This window comes from Spodoptera frugiperda, chromosome 1 (assembly GCF_023101765.2).
Source record: "Spodoptera frugiperda isolate SF20-4 chromosome 1, AGI-APGP_CSIRO_Sfru_2.0, whole genome shotgun sequence".
In the NCBI taxonomy this organism is placed as follows: domain Eukaryota; kingdom Metazoa; phylum Arthropoda; class Insecta; order Lepidoptera; family Noctuidae; genus Spodoptera; species Spodoptera frugiperda.
The window spans coordinates 9,269,036-9,290,796 of record NC_064212.1 but is presented as its reverse complement, the minus strand read 5'-3'; the positions used below and the strand labels follow the sequence as shown (position 1 = coordinate 9,290,796).

Here is a 21,761-nt window from a genome sequence, read left to right as displayed (position 1 = left end):
ACGCCCTACGAACTACGCAGTACGAGCTATGGCTGTAGAATTTCCCCGTAACTTGAGTGTGAAATTAGGGCTTATCGATTTAGGTCTGGGCATGTAGGGTTAGAAACTTGGCTCTACACGGGATCTGATTACTTTTTGACAGTGCGAGCTATATGGTCTCGTCTTGGCAACATTTAACATGAAATGTTTTTGTGGGATTAATATTACCAGTCTTAGGTACGTTGCTCCAAAGAAAACTATTTTAATCATCAATACTCGTTTAAAGTATTTAATAAATTCAAATACAGATTCTTAGATGGCGCCACCTTCGCCAAAACATGTTATGAATTATATTTATTAAATATAAAACATTTGCATTTGCATATCTCGTATAGTCACACCTTTTATCCCCAAAGGGCGGAGAGGTGCACATTATGGCACGTAATGTGACTGTAAAATGTACACTCACTTTTCACCATTTGTGTTATAAGCTCCAAGTAATAGAGGGTGTGCTTATTGCCATATACTACTAATACTTAGGGCACAATTCCAGACCCCGTGATACTACTGAGAAATTTTTGAATAAATGAAAAAAGCAGCAATACTTTGCCCGATCCGGGAATCGATCCCGACAGTCGTACTTGCGAGCACACGATCAACGAGGCAATCAGAATTACCCATACAATTAAAATATAATCTAGAGAGAAACGAGTAAAAATAGCTTAAGGTTAAAATATAAAATTAAGTATGTGAAAAAACGGAATCGGTCCATGTGAACGAAGACCGCGCAGATGTTAGAACTGAAAAAAAAATCTCTCTAATATATAAATAAAAATGTCGAATAATTTTGTCCGAGGACACCTATTTGAGTCCTCTACTTTAGTAGACAAACTTACTTTACAAATGCTAACTGTGATCGACTTTGTATTTCAGATATCGGAGCGAGCGGCGCCAGACGTAGGACGCTGCAGAGACAAAACCGAGAAGCTACAGCAACTGGCAGGGGTCCTTTACAGACATCTGCCAGCTTGCCAGAGACACCAGTATTTGCTCGAGGATGCGACGTCCCTCGCACCCCACCGAGAAACTCTACGGGACCCCCCAGGAACAATACAATGAACTCCATACAGTCAATAGGTTAACGTTTTTTCTATCTATTTAAATCTAGCCACAAATAGACCATCCACATGTCGATCCACACGTCAACACACACATGATGTCCCAGCCAAATAGATAACTTTGTACTGGAACTTTGGTACCAGGATAATGAGACATTGCTCGTATTATTAATTATGAATAACATAAAATATATTTATGGAACAAGGAAACTGTTAGATATGAAGTTCGTTGGCTTCTTTACTAGTGTAGTGTAAATTAGTATTGTTTTATGTAAATTATACATTGACGGACTGTTGAGCCACTCGATCAATGGCCACATTGGCACCAACTGCCACAAGGGCGGTTTAAACTCTGTTTAGATGAATACTGACTGGTTGTGCAGCCGACTACCCCGAAACATGTAGCGGGTTCGATTCCGGCACGGAACAATTCTTTGTATGTTTCACAAATTACTGTTTCGGGTCTTGTATGTTTGTAATCGCACACTGGAGGAAATCCTAGCGCAGGGCAACATGAATGTGGCCAAAAAAAAAACATTGGGTATTTTCGGTTATTTCAATTCGCAGTAATTACACGAATTCTGAGTTTGCACTCACTACTGTTAAATGGCACTCCCAATACCCACTTTGCAAAGGTTAAAATAACCTAAACTTAAACCCTTGACCTTTGGGACAAGCATAACTTAACGTCACTTCAGGAATATTTAACTCTACGAAAAACCTATAACTAGCCTTTAAAATATAACTATTAATTAATTTCAATGACATACTCTATAGTTATTTTCTATTATAATTAACAATACAAAGCAATAACACTTGTATAATAATTAGAATCGTCCTTTACTGTAACTACAGCACAAACAGGTAATTTGCATGTAGATAGTCCAAGTCGGGTAAATTGCCTATTAACACGGCAAGTACTAATAATACCTAAAATCTATAATCGTGGCGTTCGAGGCTATGATGTCATGCATGGTGTGTGGAGTGATAATGGAAGTAAACATGATATTGTTGTTCCCAGCGCTCTTCATCCGCCATATGTGCCTATTTACAGACTTTGTATGAAGCGATAGTATCCTATTCATGGTACATATCCATTAAATACACGTTATAAATATGATCACCATCATTTTCTTGTCAGTATGTGATTTAATATCTTTAATACTTGTTGTATGTTTGTAAACGCACTCACGATACAGGAGAAAATCCTAGCTCTTCTATGTATATTATATATTTAATTATGCACATATTACAGTACACAGGAAAACCATTATTTATAAAACGGAGTTGCATAGGTACTGCATATTGCTATATTTGTTAGGTAAGCGATATTACCTCCTCACCTCACTACATCATCGTCATGACTGAAAATATTCATAAATCATGTCAAAAATCATGCATGAATGTTTAGTTTTCAGTCATGATCGTCCCACTGCGAGGTAAACGCCTCTCTACCTTCCTTCCATTTGTGTCTGAGTAAAACTTTTTGCGGCTAATCCTTGTCATAGATGTCGAGTTCATCACGCCATCTCCTTTTGGGCCTGCTGCATATTCTGTAGGCGTTAAGCGGGCTCCACTCAGTAGGAAGTTTTGCCCACCGCTCGTCCGACATGCGGCAGACGTGGCCAGCCTAGTTCCACTTCAAGCCGGCTTTATAACCAACGTCGATGATTTTAGACATGGAGAGCATCGTGGTGTTTCTTATTCAGTCCGATAGTCGAACTCCTAAGATATACTGCGCTCCATGGCCCGCTGGCAAACCTTCAGTTTGGACTTCTGATGTCATATCAAAGACCAAGTTTGAGCATCATATGTGAGGATAAGCAGAATGCACATATCCATTGGTTTCTTTTTCAGTGCTAATGGAAGATTACCTTTCGTTAGGTCCCTCATGGACCAATAGCTCTTCCAGGCGTATTCGGTGGGTCTAGCAACTTCTCTCTCTTCTCGCGCCCTGATAAACGCTTTATATAAGTGAGATACTAAACTTATTGGTCGATAATTGGCCAAATCTGACTTATAACTCTTCTTGTGTAGTATTATATTATATTATGAATAGGTTGCCTCATTGTTACGTTGAAGTAGCATCAATTTAGCTTTATGTGTGCAATATGTCACGATACCTGTTATGTAGAATAAGCACGGTCTAATACTGCCTATCGTTATGGACTGTACGCCACTGGAAATAAGGATACAATGACATGCCTTAGCAAACTTGGCAGCGTATGCTTTTGATTGTGTTATTATAGACCCAAAAACCACAAGGTACAATAATTTCGAAATTTATTGGTTTTCCCGACCTGCTTTTACACTGTAGGAAAACCAAACATTAATTACATTATTAGGGTAACAAAATCTGTTCCCGTTAATACTTGAACATACATACGTGCGTAGGTGCCTACCATATTAATAGTTACGGATAATATATAAATAAAATATTTAGGTCCTTAGGTACCCAATTAACAATGAGTAATTTCATGTATTATCACTAGTAGGTATACAATTTAGGGAATATAAATACACTAATGAGAGATACCTATTCGTCAAAAACTGAATTCAACAACGTAACATTATTACAGAGCTTTATTTACTCAACTAGTTTCAAGCCACGCTAGGGGTTCATATTTATGAGCTGTATTTAACAAACTTTTTTTTTTAATACAGGAAGCTCAGCCACTTTGGGTGGATATGGTCGTGGCTCCGTGATGGGTGCTACGGGAGTCTGCACTGGAGCCGACCTGCTGCGGCTGGGAGGACCACCACGGGGCTGGTACCCTCGCCAGAGACACAGGTACTATGAAATACATAATAACAAATTGTATGACAAGGGCACGGACCAAGAGTCCGTGGAGAATAACAGTAAATAAATTTATAAAAAAAAATACATAATAGATCATTTTAATCTTCTTTGAAAAAGGACTGTCTCTACTAAGGCAGTATTCTAAAAATTCTGACAAAGAGTCTAAGAATATGCCTGGTACTTATGTATGTGGTCGTATTGGGACGTAGTGATGACAATTATTCCATGTAAAACACTGATACTCAATCAAATCTAGACCAGATTTGAGTTTCAAATAAAATGAAATATGAATTTCTACAAAATAAGTCTTAATAAAATTGAGTTTTCAGCCATTTCATTTTGTAGTCGGAAAAAGTCTTCTATTGTTGGTTTGTAAAATGTTTTAAAAAGTACTTAACTAGGCACTGCAACTAGGTAACTAGGCACACACTATTTATGTATTTATTGTTTAATAAAAAATAACGAAGCCAGGAAATATGGTTCTTATGGCACAGTATTAAAAACCTAGTAATATTAAACAAGGCAAACATGTATCTGTACATAACAACAGGAGAAGTTGAAATGTACAATCAGACTTGTGTTGTGTACGTTACATTTTTTCCTCAATTTGTGAATACCAACGTCCTCACAATCGTTCTAATTCCAATTAACAGAACATGTTAATTAATTTAAAAACAAATGCATAACAACAGCAATAGCAATTCTACTTCTGAAATAGGTAAACAATCTATTTGAACAAGCATCTCCATGTTACAGCGTGACCACTGGGAAGAAATAAAACACTATGGTGTTTTATGTAATGTCTTGAATGTTATATTAATTTTATATATTTCTACTGATACCTAAGTCTAATGACTATTTATATTAAAGTAGAACGAGCTAAGATGTTACCAAAGAACCACAGACCACATCGGGTTCACCAAGAAATTAAATACGATTGTAACATTTTGTGACGTGAATTTTTCAAGATAGCTTTATATTAATTATGTTATCGGCTTACTCACGTAACTGTTTGACGAGGAACTCGAATAGTTTCAAGCCATGCTAGAGGCTCATACTCATGAGCTGTATTCCGCGACACACTACGCGGTGATTGTCGCTGCTACTCTAGGCGACTTCCTCGTCAAACAGTTACGTGAGAAAGCAGATAACAAAATAATTAATTTATTGTGAAATGACAAGTCAAGATATTTGTTTTGACTAGTGTATGTTTGTTTGTACATTTGAATTGTATCTTAATTTAGTATGTCCAACGAAAGTTTTAATAGAATTATAGCTTAATACACTAATACTTAATAGCTAATACAAAATACGTAAGCTAAGCTCTAATTAGCAGTCTAACAAATGTGCTTGCTGGCAGGCCCGCTTCAACGGAACACCTGGACAGACTAACCACCTCGTCTAAGATGGCGGTGGAGCACCCAGTGCCATGGGAAGGCAGTGGCGCCCGCAAACCTCTCACCCTGCCGCCCAACTTGACGCCAAAGTTCTTCCAGAAGTCACCCAGGGAGGCGCTTCGCAGGGTAACCAGCTTACTAATACGAAAAGGTGAGCTAATATTACTATTTGACTTTTTTATACTTATGTATTAACATAATATGACACGTTACTTAAATGCAGCCCTAATAAGAAGCTTATACTACGTCAGCTGTTTCTCAGACAGTTTGAGTCACCACATTGTAACCTAGTGTTTCATCATGTCTTTTTAATTTTTGATGTTTCAAATTGTACCTGTATGGAACCTGGAACCATTTTGACAAAAATGTGGAATGGTAATTTTAATTTACACTACTATGATTGCAGTCATTATTCAATGGAAGATGGTACTAATAAATAACTGACATATATATTTTGTGTCTCACGGAAAATATATTTGCATTTTACTGTCCGGGTAATAATATATGTGATTTATTTTATCGGGCTACTTCTGTTTCTGCTCCAATCTATGTGACAGTGAACTCCGGATATAGTCCGGACTGATAGCCTGAACTGTCATACTATGCTCATATAGATGTGTGGATTTAATTCAACCGATTGTCTTTTTCATCAACTTTTCGTCAAACTATTGTTTGACTAAACATATATATGAACTGACTCGTAAATAGTGGGAAGATTTATTCGGATAGTTTATCCCAAGCCACATCGATATGAATACTCTTATTAAGAAACACAACTTGCTTCGGTCATCCTAAATATGAAACACAAAATTTTATTGTTTTGTTTGTTTATTGCGAGGTGAGAGGGAGCCTCTTAATGATTAAAAATCACCCCGTTCCTACTTCTAATTTTCAAGCTGGAGCCCCGGTAAACCCGCTAGGTAGTCCGCAGCTCAGGATCAAGATTAAACGGTCTAGCTTTATGTATTGTTCTGATAAATGCAAGTCAAATAAGAAACTGAAACGTCTATGTGAACATTATGAATGACATAGTTATAGTACGGCCGGATTAAAATAGCTCTACCAAACATCCAGTACGAGATTGCATTACATGCGTATATCGCCTACGCTGAATCGCCAAGCTTATGTAAATCACGAAAGCGATCGAACGAACATGAACGAAATCCCTGTAATGGTCCGTTCTGTTGTTTTAGCAGCGTTTTATTTACAACATCCGTAGCTAATTATAATAATTTTATCGCGACTCGCGACTGTATTTTACATTTAAATTCGATCGTTTCCCCTTAGTTTGTGATATCATAGTTCCTCGCTATGTTCCAACCGGACACACCCTGTGATTACCTAACAATCGTCCTGTTTGTTTATCCTGGTAATTTCAGATTACTATAAATATTTACAATACTTACCACTCAAGAGATCGTGTTTATTTTAAACTTTAGTAGTTAAAACGATGTTTAAATGTACTTAGGTTTATCTTATCATTAACTCATTTATTTTAACGGGCTAACAATTAGTCATCTCGTAGCGACTGACGAGCTTTGTTTAATAACACGTCCTACTGATTCTTACTCGGAATTCGAAGGTGTTTTATTGAGTGGGCGTTAATACTATTGTACCTATCAAATGATAGAATGTCTATTAATAAAATTACAGTCAACCGCTACCGACAGACAGATAAAGACAGACATTTCATTGACAAAATTATATTTAAAATTGAATACCAGCCTCTCAGACCTGAACATTTTGAACAGAAGAGGTTTATAGTCCAGCATTGGTCGCGCACGGACTGTTGATATCATTGATGTAAAAATTGATGAAAGATATTTCCAATTACCTAGATACTTTTTACACAAAAATTTGCCAATCATGATGGATAAACATTTAAAAAAACAATTCACGGACACGCCCGGCGTCGTAAGGAACACATGACATCATTTATAAGTTTAAAACGACCTTAATAAGGTGCCATTAACCTTACATTTGTAACTAGCGATGAAATAGAATATTACATAACGCTTACATATAAACTACTTGGGTTTATGCCAAATATTGTTCGTATAGTAAAACTGATTCGCACTGATCTTGAACGTCCTCTAATAATAAGTGTTTCTTTTCTTTTATTTTGTTTTTTTACGATCACATTCATTCATTTATCAATCATTTATGGCATAGTTATTTTTACTAGTCTCTGATCACAAATTGTTAGGTACATTAGCACTTATCTTAGGAACGTTGAACTCATTTCAGTGTTTAGACGAATAACGACATAATTAGTGGAAACTAATTATCTAGTTCAATTTATTAATTATATCTTAGAAACAATTAAAGTAAAATATAAATCTGTTTGAAAGTCATTAAAAGAGCATAATGTTCACTAATTTTATTTATTTCAGCCACAATCTAGATTCTCTACTGGTATAATTAAACACTAATTAAGAATAAACATGCCTACTGCATTAGGTATCATGTTTTTGTTACAAGACCGGTTTCAGTTTGACCGTTAGATTTCATAAGTGTTGACATACGTTGTCGATAGATGGCGTTAGCGGTCCCAGTTGTTCGACTTGTTCGTTAGCGATATTTTGTGTGTGTGACTAATTGGCGCGCGGCACAAACAACCGCGGACGTGTCTAAATAGCTGTTTACTTTACGAGACATAAAACGAAAATTATGTTATCGATTTAAAAGGAAAACACAGTTTTTCCGCCTTTGTTCGAAACATGTACTTTATTGTATGTATTGGATACATGTCATTCTGTCATTTAAACTATTGACCCAATCTTGGTACTTTGCTCATTTATTGATAACTAATCTATGACGATAAACCCTCCTACATAATGCGAAGTACATAGGTACATGTACATCAATAATATTATAATTCAGTACTCTGTCTGCGTCGTTGGATTCTGCGCACTTAGGATAGAGCTGCGTATTGAAGCATAATAGGCATTCATGTGTGTTACTATTACACTTACACGCGGTGCCTTTGTCTGTAGGTGTGCACTGTACCTACGACACATGCTTAATTAAAATTTAACACCTAGGTAACAGGCAGAAAATGATCAAACACTAATTTGTTCCATTGTTCAATAACTTCGACACATTTTTCACTCACCTACCTACTAGAGACTTTGTTTCACTGAAAAATATTAATAACGCAATGGCCCAGTTATCTTTATCAAATCTTTATATGTCAATTGACAAGATTATAAATAAATTAAAAATTCTTAGGTACCTAGTTTATTTTACGATCCCCAAGAAAGCGTAAAATGAAAGTGGACCAATGGAAAGTAAATTGATAGATTACTCGTAAAATTACTAATGTGTGTCGATCATAAAATACCTTAAACCTTCTAAATTTTTTTCTGGTCGTACGTTTTCAAGTCGTGCAGCAGCTGCTAGGCAGGCCTTTATCATTTTCCCAATTATTATTATTTAGAAGGAAATGATAACTATAAAACACTACCAGACCGCGATGTAACAAAGAAACGAAAATGCTAGAATCTAGACAATTAAAATTTTAATTGACACAACGTACGGCAAGCATGACTCAAGTCAAGATATGATATGAATATATTCATAATACATAAACATAACAATTTGAATGAAACTGGTCTGTGGGCTTAGAATCCTGTTATTATTACAATCTAAATAAACCAGCACATTCGAGCCATGCAACAATAAGGCGTTAACAATCGCTTACGGGGACCTAAAAAGTTCGGCTGCACAATAGTGAATAGCATACAATGGCGATTCTGTTACCTGCGACATCAATATGTGCATAATAGTATGGCGCGGGCAAGGTATGGCGCGCTGTGCGCTGCAGTCAGTCACAGCAGTGATTCAGAGCGCGCTCACCCTGCATGACTGTGCCTGCCGACTGCCGTGACTCACCCGCCACCGCGCCACCAGCCCAGGGAGGATGCCAATACACCCATATTCCGTGATTAATAGAGACGTGAAAGTAGATAGTGCCTGACTCCATTATTATTTATTACTCACTCATAAATTATTAGTTCTCAGAAAACCGTCTGATTATTCACACATCCGTCGTGACATGACAAGTCCTGATAGCCGCAGTTGTGATGTTCCTTTAGAACTTTAATGCGTGCAATTTGAGGGTTAGAGAGTAAACGATCCCACAAAGAACTTGGTCTTGAACCGGTCGTAAGTCGTTACCTAAGAAGGTAACCGGTCAGGATTTGAGGCCAAGATCGTAGCTCAGCGGGCACGAGTAGCGCGGGTCTCGGCTGACGGCTGTGCTGCCCTACATACGACCTCGCCAGCCGCTATCTTCTGTACAAAGCTTGGCCACAAGAATAACAATGATATCGAATTTATCGAGTCATTGAGTTAGGTCGTAAAGTGAGTCAATGATTCGTTTCTAAACATCAGTATTAACATGCCACGGCTATGACCAAAATGGGCTCTATATACACATGTAACATTACTACTTAGTAGGTACCTGGTAGGTTTTTATTTTGAAATCCTAAGTGACTTTTTTGTGTCTCGCCGTTAATAAGCCATGGTAGGGTATTGTGTAAACACTATGCACCTATCTATAGACTTGGTGTCGTTTATTAGAAAATGCTGGAACAAATTTTCCCCTGAAATAGTTTGGATCGCGGCCAGCTTTCATTCATTGTGTGTACATACATTGGCGTCTTATTTAGAACTTGGCTCAGTTTTCAAGGGAAAGCCCTTTGATATTTAAGTTCATTGCATTAAAGTTTTATTTAAGGTGAAAGGAATGCGCTAAAGACTGAAGACGTTAATAATTGAGGATTATTACCACGAAATTAATTATCACTTTTTGGAACTTTGGCTATGAGTTAGCAAATGCATTCGGACAATTGATGCCGCCTTCAACTTGCTTCTCATATCTATTGGCCACATCCAATATTGATAACGTAATCTGATACGATGCTATCTGTGATAGCACAGTGTAATCAACGAACTTCACATCTTAATCAACGTTATCTGGCCCGGCGCAGCCTAACCCATACTTTTTTGTAAATATCTGACAGTAAATACTATCAAAAAATATATATCTGATAACTGCAAAACGCATTAGTGGTTGATAAATATATGAATCTAGGTCTTTCGCGAATATTTAGCGAAGAATATATTGTGAAACTGCACTTAGATAATGTGTTCTAAAATAACCAATATAGGTAATTAACCTACACATACGTATAAGCAGGTCAAACGAGTATAAAACAAGAATAACTGATCACCACAATAAGTTCAACACTGTGGTATTTCGACCATTCCAATTAATTAGTCATATTCATTTAAATAAACGATTATTAATTAATAAGACGTGGTTGGAAAACAATAGCAATATAAATGGTTGCATTGTATGTTAAATTGTGACAAAATTTTCATTACTTTGCACCGTAAAGCCAAGTTTTCCACTGTTATTCGAATTCTGCTGGAGGGATCGTTTCGGGAGCCACGCATTGCGTTGGCATGCATTGTCCTGCGTACGCGACACGCATGCAAATGGCGCCACATCCGTCTCCCAACGAATAATATATCCGGTGTATAGTAAGGCTCTTTAATATTCATACCTATAGTTAGTGGTATATAGAAAAACTTATTGTCAGGTTCTTGCCTTTTTTATATCGCTGATTTATCAGTACAGGATACCAAGCAAAAGTGTGAGCTTATTTCATTTCGTTACGATTTGCGAAAGATATTTTTGGCCCTAGGCGTGTTTAAACTACTGTTTTATAAATATTATGTTTATCCTATCTGTCTAGTGTCTACAATGCGTAAGATATCGTTCGTTTACACAAAACTAAACACAAATTAATTTTGCGAGTTCAATGTAATTTCGTAAACTAAGAGGCTACATTTTTTATTTAATTCAATCGGTCTAAACTGCATTAAAAATGTCGCAATATAAACGGCGGCGGCGTTTAGAACAAAAAAGGGAAACGTTTAGAGTTGGTGTCAACTAATCTGATTAACACAAGTTGTTGTTACACGAACCACTTGATTTGACACGCTTACTTACTTAGATTACGGGCACAGAAACTGTCTAAACAAATGTCAACATCGCACAAGGAGCTTTTTCCTAAAAGACAAACAATTTTACTCGGCAAACTTCAGTAATTCAAGCCGAAACGTTTCTTTCATAGAATCCGCTATCATAAATAGATCTTAATACATTTAAAAAACGGTAAACATCTCAACACAGCTTTTCCGTTATATTTTTAGCTGTACTACTATTTCGTTGAACGTTTCCCAGTATTCAGGTCGGAATGTAACAGCTCAGAAAACATCATCATAAGACGTGTAAATACCTTGCTGAACCTACTTCAGATCGCTTTGAGACTGTCAACAGTCTTATAGAGACAAATTCTTTATTAATAATAGTTAATGTAAATATTTATATCGCACAGGAAAACGATGTCTAGTTCATTTTACTCAGTGCATGAGGAATTCTTGATAAAACACGTCCCAAGCGAGGTTATGGTGAGTAACATCGACGTTGGCCGCATCCACTATCGTCCGAGGTGTGTGGTATACTTCATGTAGCTGCTGTTGGAGAATATCTGTTGAATCTCAATTACGTAACGCCTTCACGGGCGACCTTCACCTTGGAGGCCCACTTGCTTACCAATACTCTCGGTGTTCCAACTAAAACATTTGTAATGCCCACAACGTTACGCATGTGCGTCACTAGCTAGGAACACTCTGTATGTGGGCTGGGCACAATTCATTTAAGCAAAAGTTAAACGACCGTCGAGTCTGTAGTTAGCAAATAAATCTTTATTAAAAACACCAATAAACATCAGTGTAGCACGCTCACTCGTTTGTTGTGAAGTGTTTCGGTACAATACAAGTATTAAATCCTATAAATGTTTACGGTTGTTTTAATAAAATATAGACGCTCTCTTTCGAAATTGTATTCGTCATAAAACAAGTGATTAAACAAACATGCTGTTAACATAGTCCCTAATAGCATTAAAATTATCTATAAATTAATTCTAGCCGTTTCATCCTAATGTAGAATCCATAGTCATTATTTACTCGTAGTAATTGATGAACATGGTGCATGTGCTCTCAATACTTGTCCTCGAGCTCTCTAAACAGTCCCTTAAAGAGTAACGTTGTTCAGTGGGTACATGTTGATGCATGCACGACCTTTGCCGGCGTCTAACCTAAAAGCTTCATAAACCTTTTTATGGGTATGACTCCGTCGACAACCGCCAGTGCCATATGGCGCTGTACACTCGAGTAGACATTTACTGAGTCGGTAATATCATGGTTCACATGTTGAACTAAATATCAAAGATCAATACGTGGTGTCAGCTCTGTCCCCCTTGTATCAGCGCTTGCATTATAAATAGCTTACACCTAAACTTTTCATTCTCATACTGGGAATAATTTCATCGGGTTATTTTATTAAATGACACGACATTGGTCTGGTTGCTTGCCAACACGCATGATGATAAGCTAAACCACTTATCACTGATAACACTTTCTATAATATACCTCAAACTTCAATATCACATCGATGAACCGAAGAAATACTTAGTAATAATGATGTCGTCAACACAAGTTTCAGTGGTAACGCCTGTTTGAGTATTCGGACATTGGTATTGGTTTTTAGGGGAACTGACTCATTTCCGTCAGAATTTTAATAAGCATCATCGTTCATCGATCTACACATTTGCGCTTCGTTCCGCAAACACATCCTCTGTGGGCCTAAAAACAGCTAAATAATTCTTTGTACCTAATCAAGTTAAACGTTTGTGCGTGACATTACGAAGCTTAACCTTATTGGTATCCTTTCGTATCACACGCTCGACCGCGAGCCGCGAGCCGCGAGCTCGTGGTAACACAATACGGCGAGGCGCCACGCTCGACTTACGCCCTGATTACTCCTTTGTGACATGTTACAATAATTTCTTATTAATAATCCTCATAATGAGCACACTTACGTGCCCTTATCCTAATCAAAACGGTTCTTTGTAAAAATAAAAGGTGTGACTCACTCACCGATAAGGCAGTCACTTCGTACACCTCATTTGGTGGCATTATCGTAATGTAGAACTGCGGACTGTAAAACATAGCAAATTAAATCAATAGTAGGCATGAATTTGTTATTTTGTTTTGTATGGTAAGAATCGAAGGAGCTGTAAATGTATTTTTAGCTTGTCTCCAGTCCAGACGTGGCGGTCGGCAGTCGGTGGTCGCGAGTGGCGCGGTGCCGGCTGGCGACCATCACCCACATACCGCATGCCTAGTCACTACACCTGTGCACACACCTCACTACTTGCTTATTGCAGTTTTACTGTTACTCACTGAAAAAACTGGCTTCATCTCGGTGCGAAAGGATTTAATTTCGATGACTAACTCTAGCACATTAATGGCTCGATGTACAGATGCTCTAGTAAGGTATTTTTATTAAATGCTAACAGAACAATCACTATAGATAATGTTTACAAAAAATAAAATACATACCGTACGTATTTAATTAAATAACTCGAACAACTACCTAGTTACCTACGCGATACTTTCGAAAGCCATTTTTCACCGATTGACACATGCTCCCAATAAGATATAGTACATTATAATTTAAAATGCAAATTAAAATTTAACTCTACAATTATCTCTACCTAGGAAAGTAAAACAGCAAATAACGTTATTATTTGAGCTAAATAAACTAAGTACTTATTTTAAAAAGTAAAACGGGCATGCGCCGTTTTTACCAACCTTTCATTAAAATTTAGGGAACCCCTAAGGTAAGATAGGTGAGGTTTAACGACATTTTGATATTCACCAACGTATAGGTGACCTAACAGTACAAGTAAGGGGCTGATTGTCTTTATGAAATAGTGGGGCAAACAAGTAGGCTGGTATATGATGGTAAGGTGGTTTAAGCGCTGGTCACAGTTCGTCGCAGTAAATAAGGAAGGAAATAAATAACCTTACTTCATGTTATATGGAAATACATACTATAGTTGCTATGGTGTTTCATTTGACTGCATTACAATGAACCAACTAATAATATCTACCAGACTGTTTATTTTAGATCGTTGCAACTTAAAGTTTAGTATCTATGTAAGTCTATATTTTATTTTATTAAATTAGTTAATCATTTCGGTAAATTTTGTCGTTATTTGTAAAATGTAATGTCTCAATCAAACTTTGAACCTCTTAACTACAGCAACAGATTACAGAAGCTTTCCCCCCTTAAAAACGTGCCTAAGCTGTTCTATAACCAGTCCTGTCTGATTAGTATCTGGGGGTTTATAATGATTCGTGACTGTGTTCGATTATAAGAAATATGGCTCATGTGTTGAATCTATGACGCGACGACGAACGGCCAGTTGCGATTTGAGGCCGTGCGAGTCAACGCCACTGCCAAGGTCGGCTCGTCCGCCACTTGAAACAATCGTTACTTGAATTCGGCGCAAACCGCTAAACTCTAACTTCATTTATTAATCGTAAATCGATTGTACAACACCTGTGAGTTGTTACAGACTAGACAAAAACATTTGGAAATAACAAAGAATCATTGCACGTTGACATCAGTCACGTCCGTGTCTGGACTCCTATATGTTAAACTATAATATATAATCCCTAAAATCACAGTATCGCGTGTACCTTACCTACCTATAGATGATATTAATATTTAATTAACATAAAAATGTATTTGAATAGCAACCGTCCTACTTATACAAAACAGCGGAAGATCTAACAAACAACACAACTAGCTACCTACTCGCAGACCGGTCACCAATTCACCATCGATTGACCCGTAGAAACGGTCACCTTGTGCGCTTACCGAAGTATCGTTCCGAGAACTTGTTGATTTAACCGGTGAAATAGTAATGAGATGACGACGCGAAATCGATAAAGTGGAAATACAATATGAGATTCATTTGTGATTTGTTACATTGTAGAGGAAAGCCGTGCAATGTAAATTTGCGAGCGACTGTGCTCGGGTGAACGATCGCAATAGAACCGGTCTGACAGGCAGCCGAGGTAAAAAGGATCCTCCCGGGAATGTGCCGCGCCGCGCTCGCCGGACCCGGCACCCGGCACCCGGCCACTCCCGCACTCCTCTATCAGCACCCAGATATTTCCGGTTTATACTGAGACTAATTAGTTTCAAAACTCCTGCACAATGGCGTTATCGATCACTGTGACGAGGAAACACAACAGGATATTTTATGTTGTATTTCAGTTGTATTATTTGAAATTATAAATATAACAGTGATTCAATAACGAATCTATTTTCCTGTTAATTTATGATAACTGTTTAATGAACACAGAAAGATTTCATATGAATTTTATTGTTTTGCTAGGTGTGTTTCCTCTTACTTGCAATAAATTAGCTATAAATGCTTGGAAATATTGTAACAACTGATAATATATCGATTACGATTGTTACGAACCTTCAGATACATGTGGAACGTCATATAATTCCGCTAAGCTGATATGATGTAGACGCGTGTTATCGGTCACTTATCAGGTGACACTGCTATTGAAATGTTCCAAGTTTTTAGTAACTCCTACAGTATGGACTCCCTGAATATGTCTCCACTAATATTACATCATTTTTACTGTAAGCCTGACAGCTTATAATAATGCTTGGCGGTCAATGGCCAATTTCGAAGTACCCAACTAGGTACTTTTTCTGAGGGGGGCAAATCATCCAATGTCTTCTCCTGCCTTGGGCGAGGTTAGGTAAAAACCACCCTGTTCCTACTCCTGCTTTTCGAGCCGGAACCCCCGTAACCCGCTAGGCAGTCCGCAGTTCCGGGACCTAACTAGGTACTTACCGTACTTTCTGTTTTATACTCCGTGCTTCATCGCTTTCATAATGTTTTATTTAATCATATTCAATGGATGTTATATTTATTGAATAGGAAGGACTTATTTTAAAATACTCATTTACGTCATTGAGGCTGTGGAATAAAAAACATAGCTTTATTTATAGCTTTTAATGTCATTCAACTTGAATAGACGATATTTCTAGAATTATTTAGGTAACTCCTCTATTTCTCTTATCTTGTGTACTTAGATATAGATTAGTAAATTACCTACTAGCTATATGTATACAATGCTTGATTCGATAAATCACCGATCGATAGCATCGGTCGGAGACTGGTCGTAGTTATATTAAGACTTGGAACCTAATCTTAGAATCGCCAATGAACAATAATAGCACACCTGTCATACCGACCGCCTCAATTAGATGTGCATTATTGAACTGTTAGTAGTTCATGTAACAAGATGTACAGAGGTATATACGGATTCTGTCTGAGTATCTTCTCAACACGTTTGTGTAAATAAGAAAATTCTCCAAGATTTCTCGTGTCAATGAATTAATCTTCCCATTTTATTAGGCATGTATGTTAGGTGTGTTCGGTTAGGTTGCAACAAAAATATCGACTGATTCAGCGAGGCCTGCGAGGTACACCTAAACTGGAATTGCTAGAATATCGAAATCTTTAGTCACCTCAAATATTTTATTATTCTTTTAAAATGTTAATCGTTCTTTCCCATGGTGCTAGTCACAATGGTGGTATGACTCAGTAGGATTTTATAACCCACCAACTTATTTTTAAATTGTTTATTTGATTTGTTCTAGGGAACAACGGGAAGGAGAAAGAAAATTCTCGAAACAAGGAAGCCACGTCACCAGCAGCCCGCTCCGCAAACGGTTAGTATCGCAGCTTGTATTTCTCACAATCACAATTCCTGCCTAACACTCAATTCTGTTTGAGTGAAATAAATCCAATTGAGTAAAGACTCGCTGCCTCGCGGTCCATAGTTACCATGGTGATAATCGCGTATTAAAGCTTGAATGAGTGCTTAATAATCGAGCTTTGAATCGAGAGGGGAGGCAGAGGGAGCGCCCCTCATATGCGGCTAGGGGGCCGGGAGGAGAGCGGCGGCCGGGCTGGGGTGCGTGTGGCGCGCGCAGCCGCCGGCTCCCCTCAGCCGCGCCCGCCCGCCCGGCCGCCCGCGCTCCCTTGCGTCGCGCACCCCTCTCTGCAGGGGCGATTCGCGCGACACCCCCACACTACCACATTTTTGCGGAAATTGGAAGCCTCCTTTAGATATTCGACTAAAAACATGTTCGCAATTCTTGTATAGATACTTTAGATACGTACTAAGTTTATTTAGGTGCCTACCTACTATTTCCTATGTATAATTATGTATAATCAGACTATCAGTATTCAGAAGACATAATACGATTTTATTATCACTATAATATTATAATGTAAACGCGAATGAGTCATAATTGTGATAATAACTAATAGGTAGTAGATTATTATATTCGAATAACGTTAACGGCTCGTTCAATTAAATTATGACAATAATAATAACTGCCTTAGTTAGTCCGAGACATAACAATGAACTTGATATAAGCAGAGTTTACATTACATAGTGCCAACTGCTAACATAACACGGTCTCGGTGTCGTTTACATAGGCACCTACTGCCTACAATATTTCAATAATGATATTCTTGGCTGCATAAAAGCGTCCCAGCAACGCCCTGCTGATATGATAATACACTGAAACACAATGTCACCATGTCGTCAGACGTGACAATATCAATGGGACACGCTGCCAGATAAAAGGACATCCGTCTCCCTTGCCTACATGCTCGTATTACATTTTTGAAACATGATAATAATAAAACTATAGAATAGGTAGTAGCCAAACCCAATGCATATTTGTATCTACACAAACACACCTGTCTAGCCAAATGGAATAGCTACAATTTTAACAAGAAATGGTACCTAACTTTTCTATTACCGACGCATTGTAGTACCTAATTGTAAGTATGAGTGCTTTAAAACTTAGTTAGGAATCTCTCCGTAGGGCAAACCTAGTGTTATAACATTTTACATTTAGTAAGGGTTAAATTAACTACTAGAGTAATTACAAATACTCAGAAACCCAGACAAGGCTTACTGTTAGTTATTAAAACTTTATACGTTACCTATAACATTATACGTTACTTATAATATTTGTGACAATGGATGTGTTCGCTGTCCGTCCGTCCGCGTGGACAAGGAACTACGCGCAACATAAAGCCGCGTCCACAATGGTGTCTTACATAGAATCCGCGTAGGTACTCACTTACATTAAAGAAACATCTGCAACTTGCATCAAGCATGCGGTAAAAGCAACTCGTTAAACAATACAGGAGCTAAGTACTAAATACTTTCGAATACAGTCACTTGCTTAAATTACGATTGCAACTAAACAGATACTGCAGGAATGTTGGCAGGTCCACTTAACTTTTTTCTACCTTTATGTCATAGTAAACAAGTTCACGTTTGGTTTACGTGACTTGCGTCAGTTTTTATCGATAGGACGATGAGTATGTGACGTCATTGGCCATAACAACCACCTTTTCACTGGGAATAAGCGATTAGTTAATTGGTTAGAATACTCCCGTCCATTACAGTAGACCGGGTGAGTCAAGTGTCGTGGTATTCCTTAATTGATGTTCCGACGCACTTTTATCATCACTGAGATAGCAGTAGGGTACCTATATCTTTCTTTTGTTAACCACCAAATGTGTATTCGATTTCTGTTTGAACACGTACACACAACGAACAAAAGAACGTTGAACAATAAAATAGATAGGTATTCTATTCTTACATCAAGTACCCATATAAATTGTTTAGATAGAACTAAACCCTTCCCTTAGATACTTTCATTCCATCTGTACCTAATAATTATTTACCAGATGACCAGATCAGTGAGAATAAGGATTTTCAGATTGTAGGTACTTATGTTACCTAAATGCACTTATATCACTATGTAGGTATCTATAACCAAGTCCATTTTTACCGACTTCACAAAAAGGAGGAGGTACTATGTTCGGCTGTTTGTATGTTTTTTTTTTTTTTGTATGTTTGTTCATCGAATACTCCGTCAATTGTCGACGGATTTTCAAAATTCTTTTTTTGTTCGAAAGTAGATAGTTCTGAGGTGGTCCCATTGTCACCAAGTTAGGATCTGATGATGGAATCTTAGAGAAATCGAGGGAACTCCTCAAATATTATAGGGAACTATATAGTGATTTTGGTATATTCATCTAGAATTGAAGCATTTACAGTCAAAAAGTAACCTTTGAAGAGGTGGAACTGATGAAGAAGACCAGAAATGGCCAATGGAACTTCATACTCACATAGAAATCACAATAAAGTTAATCAATACTCCGTCAATTGTCGACGGATTTTCACAATTCTTTTTTTGTTCGAAAGTAGATAGTTCTGAGGTGGTCCCATTGTCACCAAGTTAGGATCTGATGATGGGATCTTAGAGAAATCGAGGGAACTCCTCAAATATTATAGGGAACTATATAGTGATTTTGGTATATTCATCTAGAATTGAAGCATTTACAGTCAAAAAGTAACCTTTGAAGAGGTGGAACTGATGAAGAAGACCAGAAATGGCCAATGGAACTTCATACTCACATAGAAATCACAATAAAGTTAATCAATACTCCGTCAATTGTCGACGGATTTTCACAATTCTTTTTTTGTTCGAAAGTAGATAGTTCTGAGGTGGTCCCATTGTCACCAAGTTAGGATCTGATGATGGGATCTTAGAGAAATCGAGGGAACTCCTCAAATATTATAGGGAACTATATAGTGATTTTGGTATATTCATCTAGAATTGAAGCATTTACAGTAAAAAAGTAACCTTTGAAGAGATGGAACTGATGAAGAAGACCAGAAATGGCCAATGGAACTTCATACTCACATAGAAATCACAATAAAGTTAATTAAGTGACTGTGACAATACAAATAAATAAAGTAGTTATTGAGATAGAGAATTTTAGCCGACTTTTTTAGTTGCGATACTGAGTATCGCACCTAAAAAGTGTGAAATAAAATACTTTTTACAAAAAAATAAACCGACTTCACTAAAAAAGTTAAAAATAACTTTAATTTCGGAAGTCGGTGTAGCAAACAAATAATACCGAGAAACACCGACTTTCGAAATTAAAGTTATTTTTAACTTTTTTAGTGAAGTCGGTTTATTTTTTTAACATGAACATTCCACAGCTGCTGATCACAATTTGGGTCGGTTCCAGCAGTACTAAACATGACGACATAAAGTCCAAAATACTAATATGAAATATCTATGTATTTCGCTAATGATCATCACCGACAATAAACTTATAACTTTAACAATAAATTTCTAGTAATCTATGTTTAAAAAATCGACCTTCAACCTCCTCTTTTTAAAGTCGGTTAATATACTAAAACCTGCTTCTAAGTGTTAAACACTTTTCTGAAATTCGCATCAAAATCGGTTCGGCCAATCGTGACATATTCGCGCGCAAACATACATACATATCAAATAGAGAACCTCCTTCTTTTTTGAAGTCGGTTAAAAATTTCGTGTTCAAGTCCTTCTTCTACATTGCTTTGCATTGAGCAGTTTTCTGCTCACACATTTTAAGTTTATTACTTTTTTATGTAGGCAGATTACAATAGTTTGTTGCCACAGAGTCACACATTATATAATTGTAATAGTTCTACTGTGAAGCGGCTCGTTGATTTCTCTTTACTTTCTAACATTAAATAGCTAAAGCGAGCAAAATTATAAAAATGCTAATTGATTTTCGGCGCTCAAATTTATTTAGTAGAGCGTACTGGCTTCCAGTTGATGTCATAGTTTGCGGTAAGGTCAATGAACTTGCAATGAACATTGTCTACGATTAATAATTCATGTTGTAATGGCGACTGCCCGCGACTACATTTAATGTGCTCACTTTTTTCAATCATTACTGAAGATTAATTTATAAGAATAAATCCTTCCTAAATAAGAATAAAACGTCCAGTTTAATACTGGTACCGTATGTAACGTACATTTTATGAAAAGGCGTGAAACTGATACCGTATTTATCGATTTGACACTGACATAGTTATGTAAAAAGATCATGTAGTTATATAGGCACTTTTATTTGAAGTGTTATGAGTCACCACTGTACCAGCAAGAGACAATAAAATGTGGACGAGTCATAAGTACTACGTATTTCCTTTATGATTAAGAAATCTCGTTCCGGCAATACGTCATTATGTATACTGGAATCTTCGCGGTTTATATAACATGCGGGTAATGGTTGGATCAGTCCCACTTTGGAGCGTAGTAGTTACCGGAAGAGTTAACCAAACCGAATATTATGTAGATTATGTCTCTGATACGTTATCAGTGGCTTACTATCTATTCGTTTATTTCAAATCAAACGAAACTGAATGTTCTCTGAATCAAACGGCACTAGTTGCTATCATTCGACGGGTATTCGTTATTTACACCGCACTTCACAGTTGTATCAATTTGAACTGTAACAGCCAATAGTGAAATCTCCTGACCTGTCAAAAGATTATTCTCACAATCTCGAGCAATCAGGAAATACCTAGAGTTAGGTAGATATTTTATCGTATCGCTGTGTTATTGAAATA

The 21,761-nt window shown here is 37.2% G+C and overlaps 1 protein-coding gene and 1 long non-coding RNA gene across 4 annotated transcripts in view; both read left to right on the top strand.

Annotated features, from left to right (window-relative positions):
* Positions 1–21,761, top strand: part of LOC118273208 (uncharacterized) — a 163,524-nt gene that overhangs the window by 136,828 nt on the left and 4,935 nt on the right. For 2 of the 3 annotated variants that reach the window (XM_035590050.2, XM_050694152.1), the window contains exons 11-14: positions 913–1,116; positions 3,762–3,888; positions 5,258–5,445; positions 16,912–16,983. In XM_035590050.2, the coding sequence (XP_035445943.1) occupies positions 913–1,116; positions 3,762–3,888; positions 5,258–5,445; positions 16,912–16,983 (591 nt within the window). The remainder of the gene's footprint in view (positions 1–912; positions 1,117–3,761; positions 3,889–5,257; positions 5,446–16,911; positions 16,984–21,761) is intronic. The other variant, XM_050694157.1, reaches the window with a different exon arrangement.
* On the top strand, positions 19,162–21,299 carry LOC126910768 (uncharacterized). The gene is made up of 2 exons (XR_007705370.1): positions 19,162–19,713; positions 20,003–21,299. It is a non-coding gene; the product is annotated as an uncharacterized LOC126910768 (long non-coding RNA).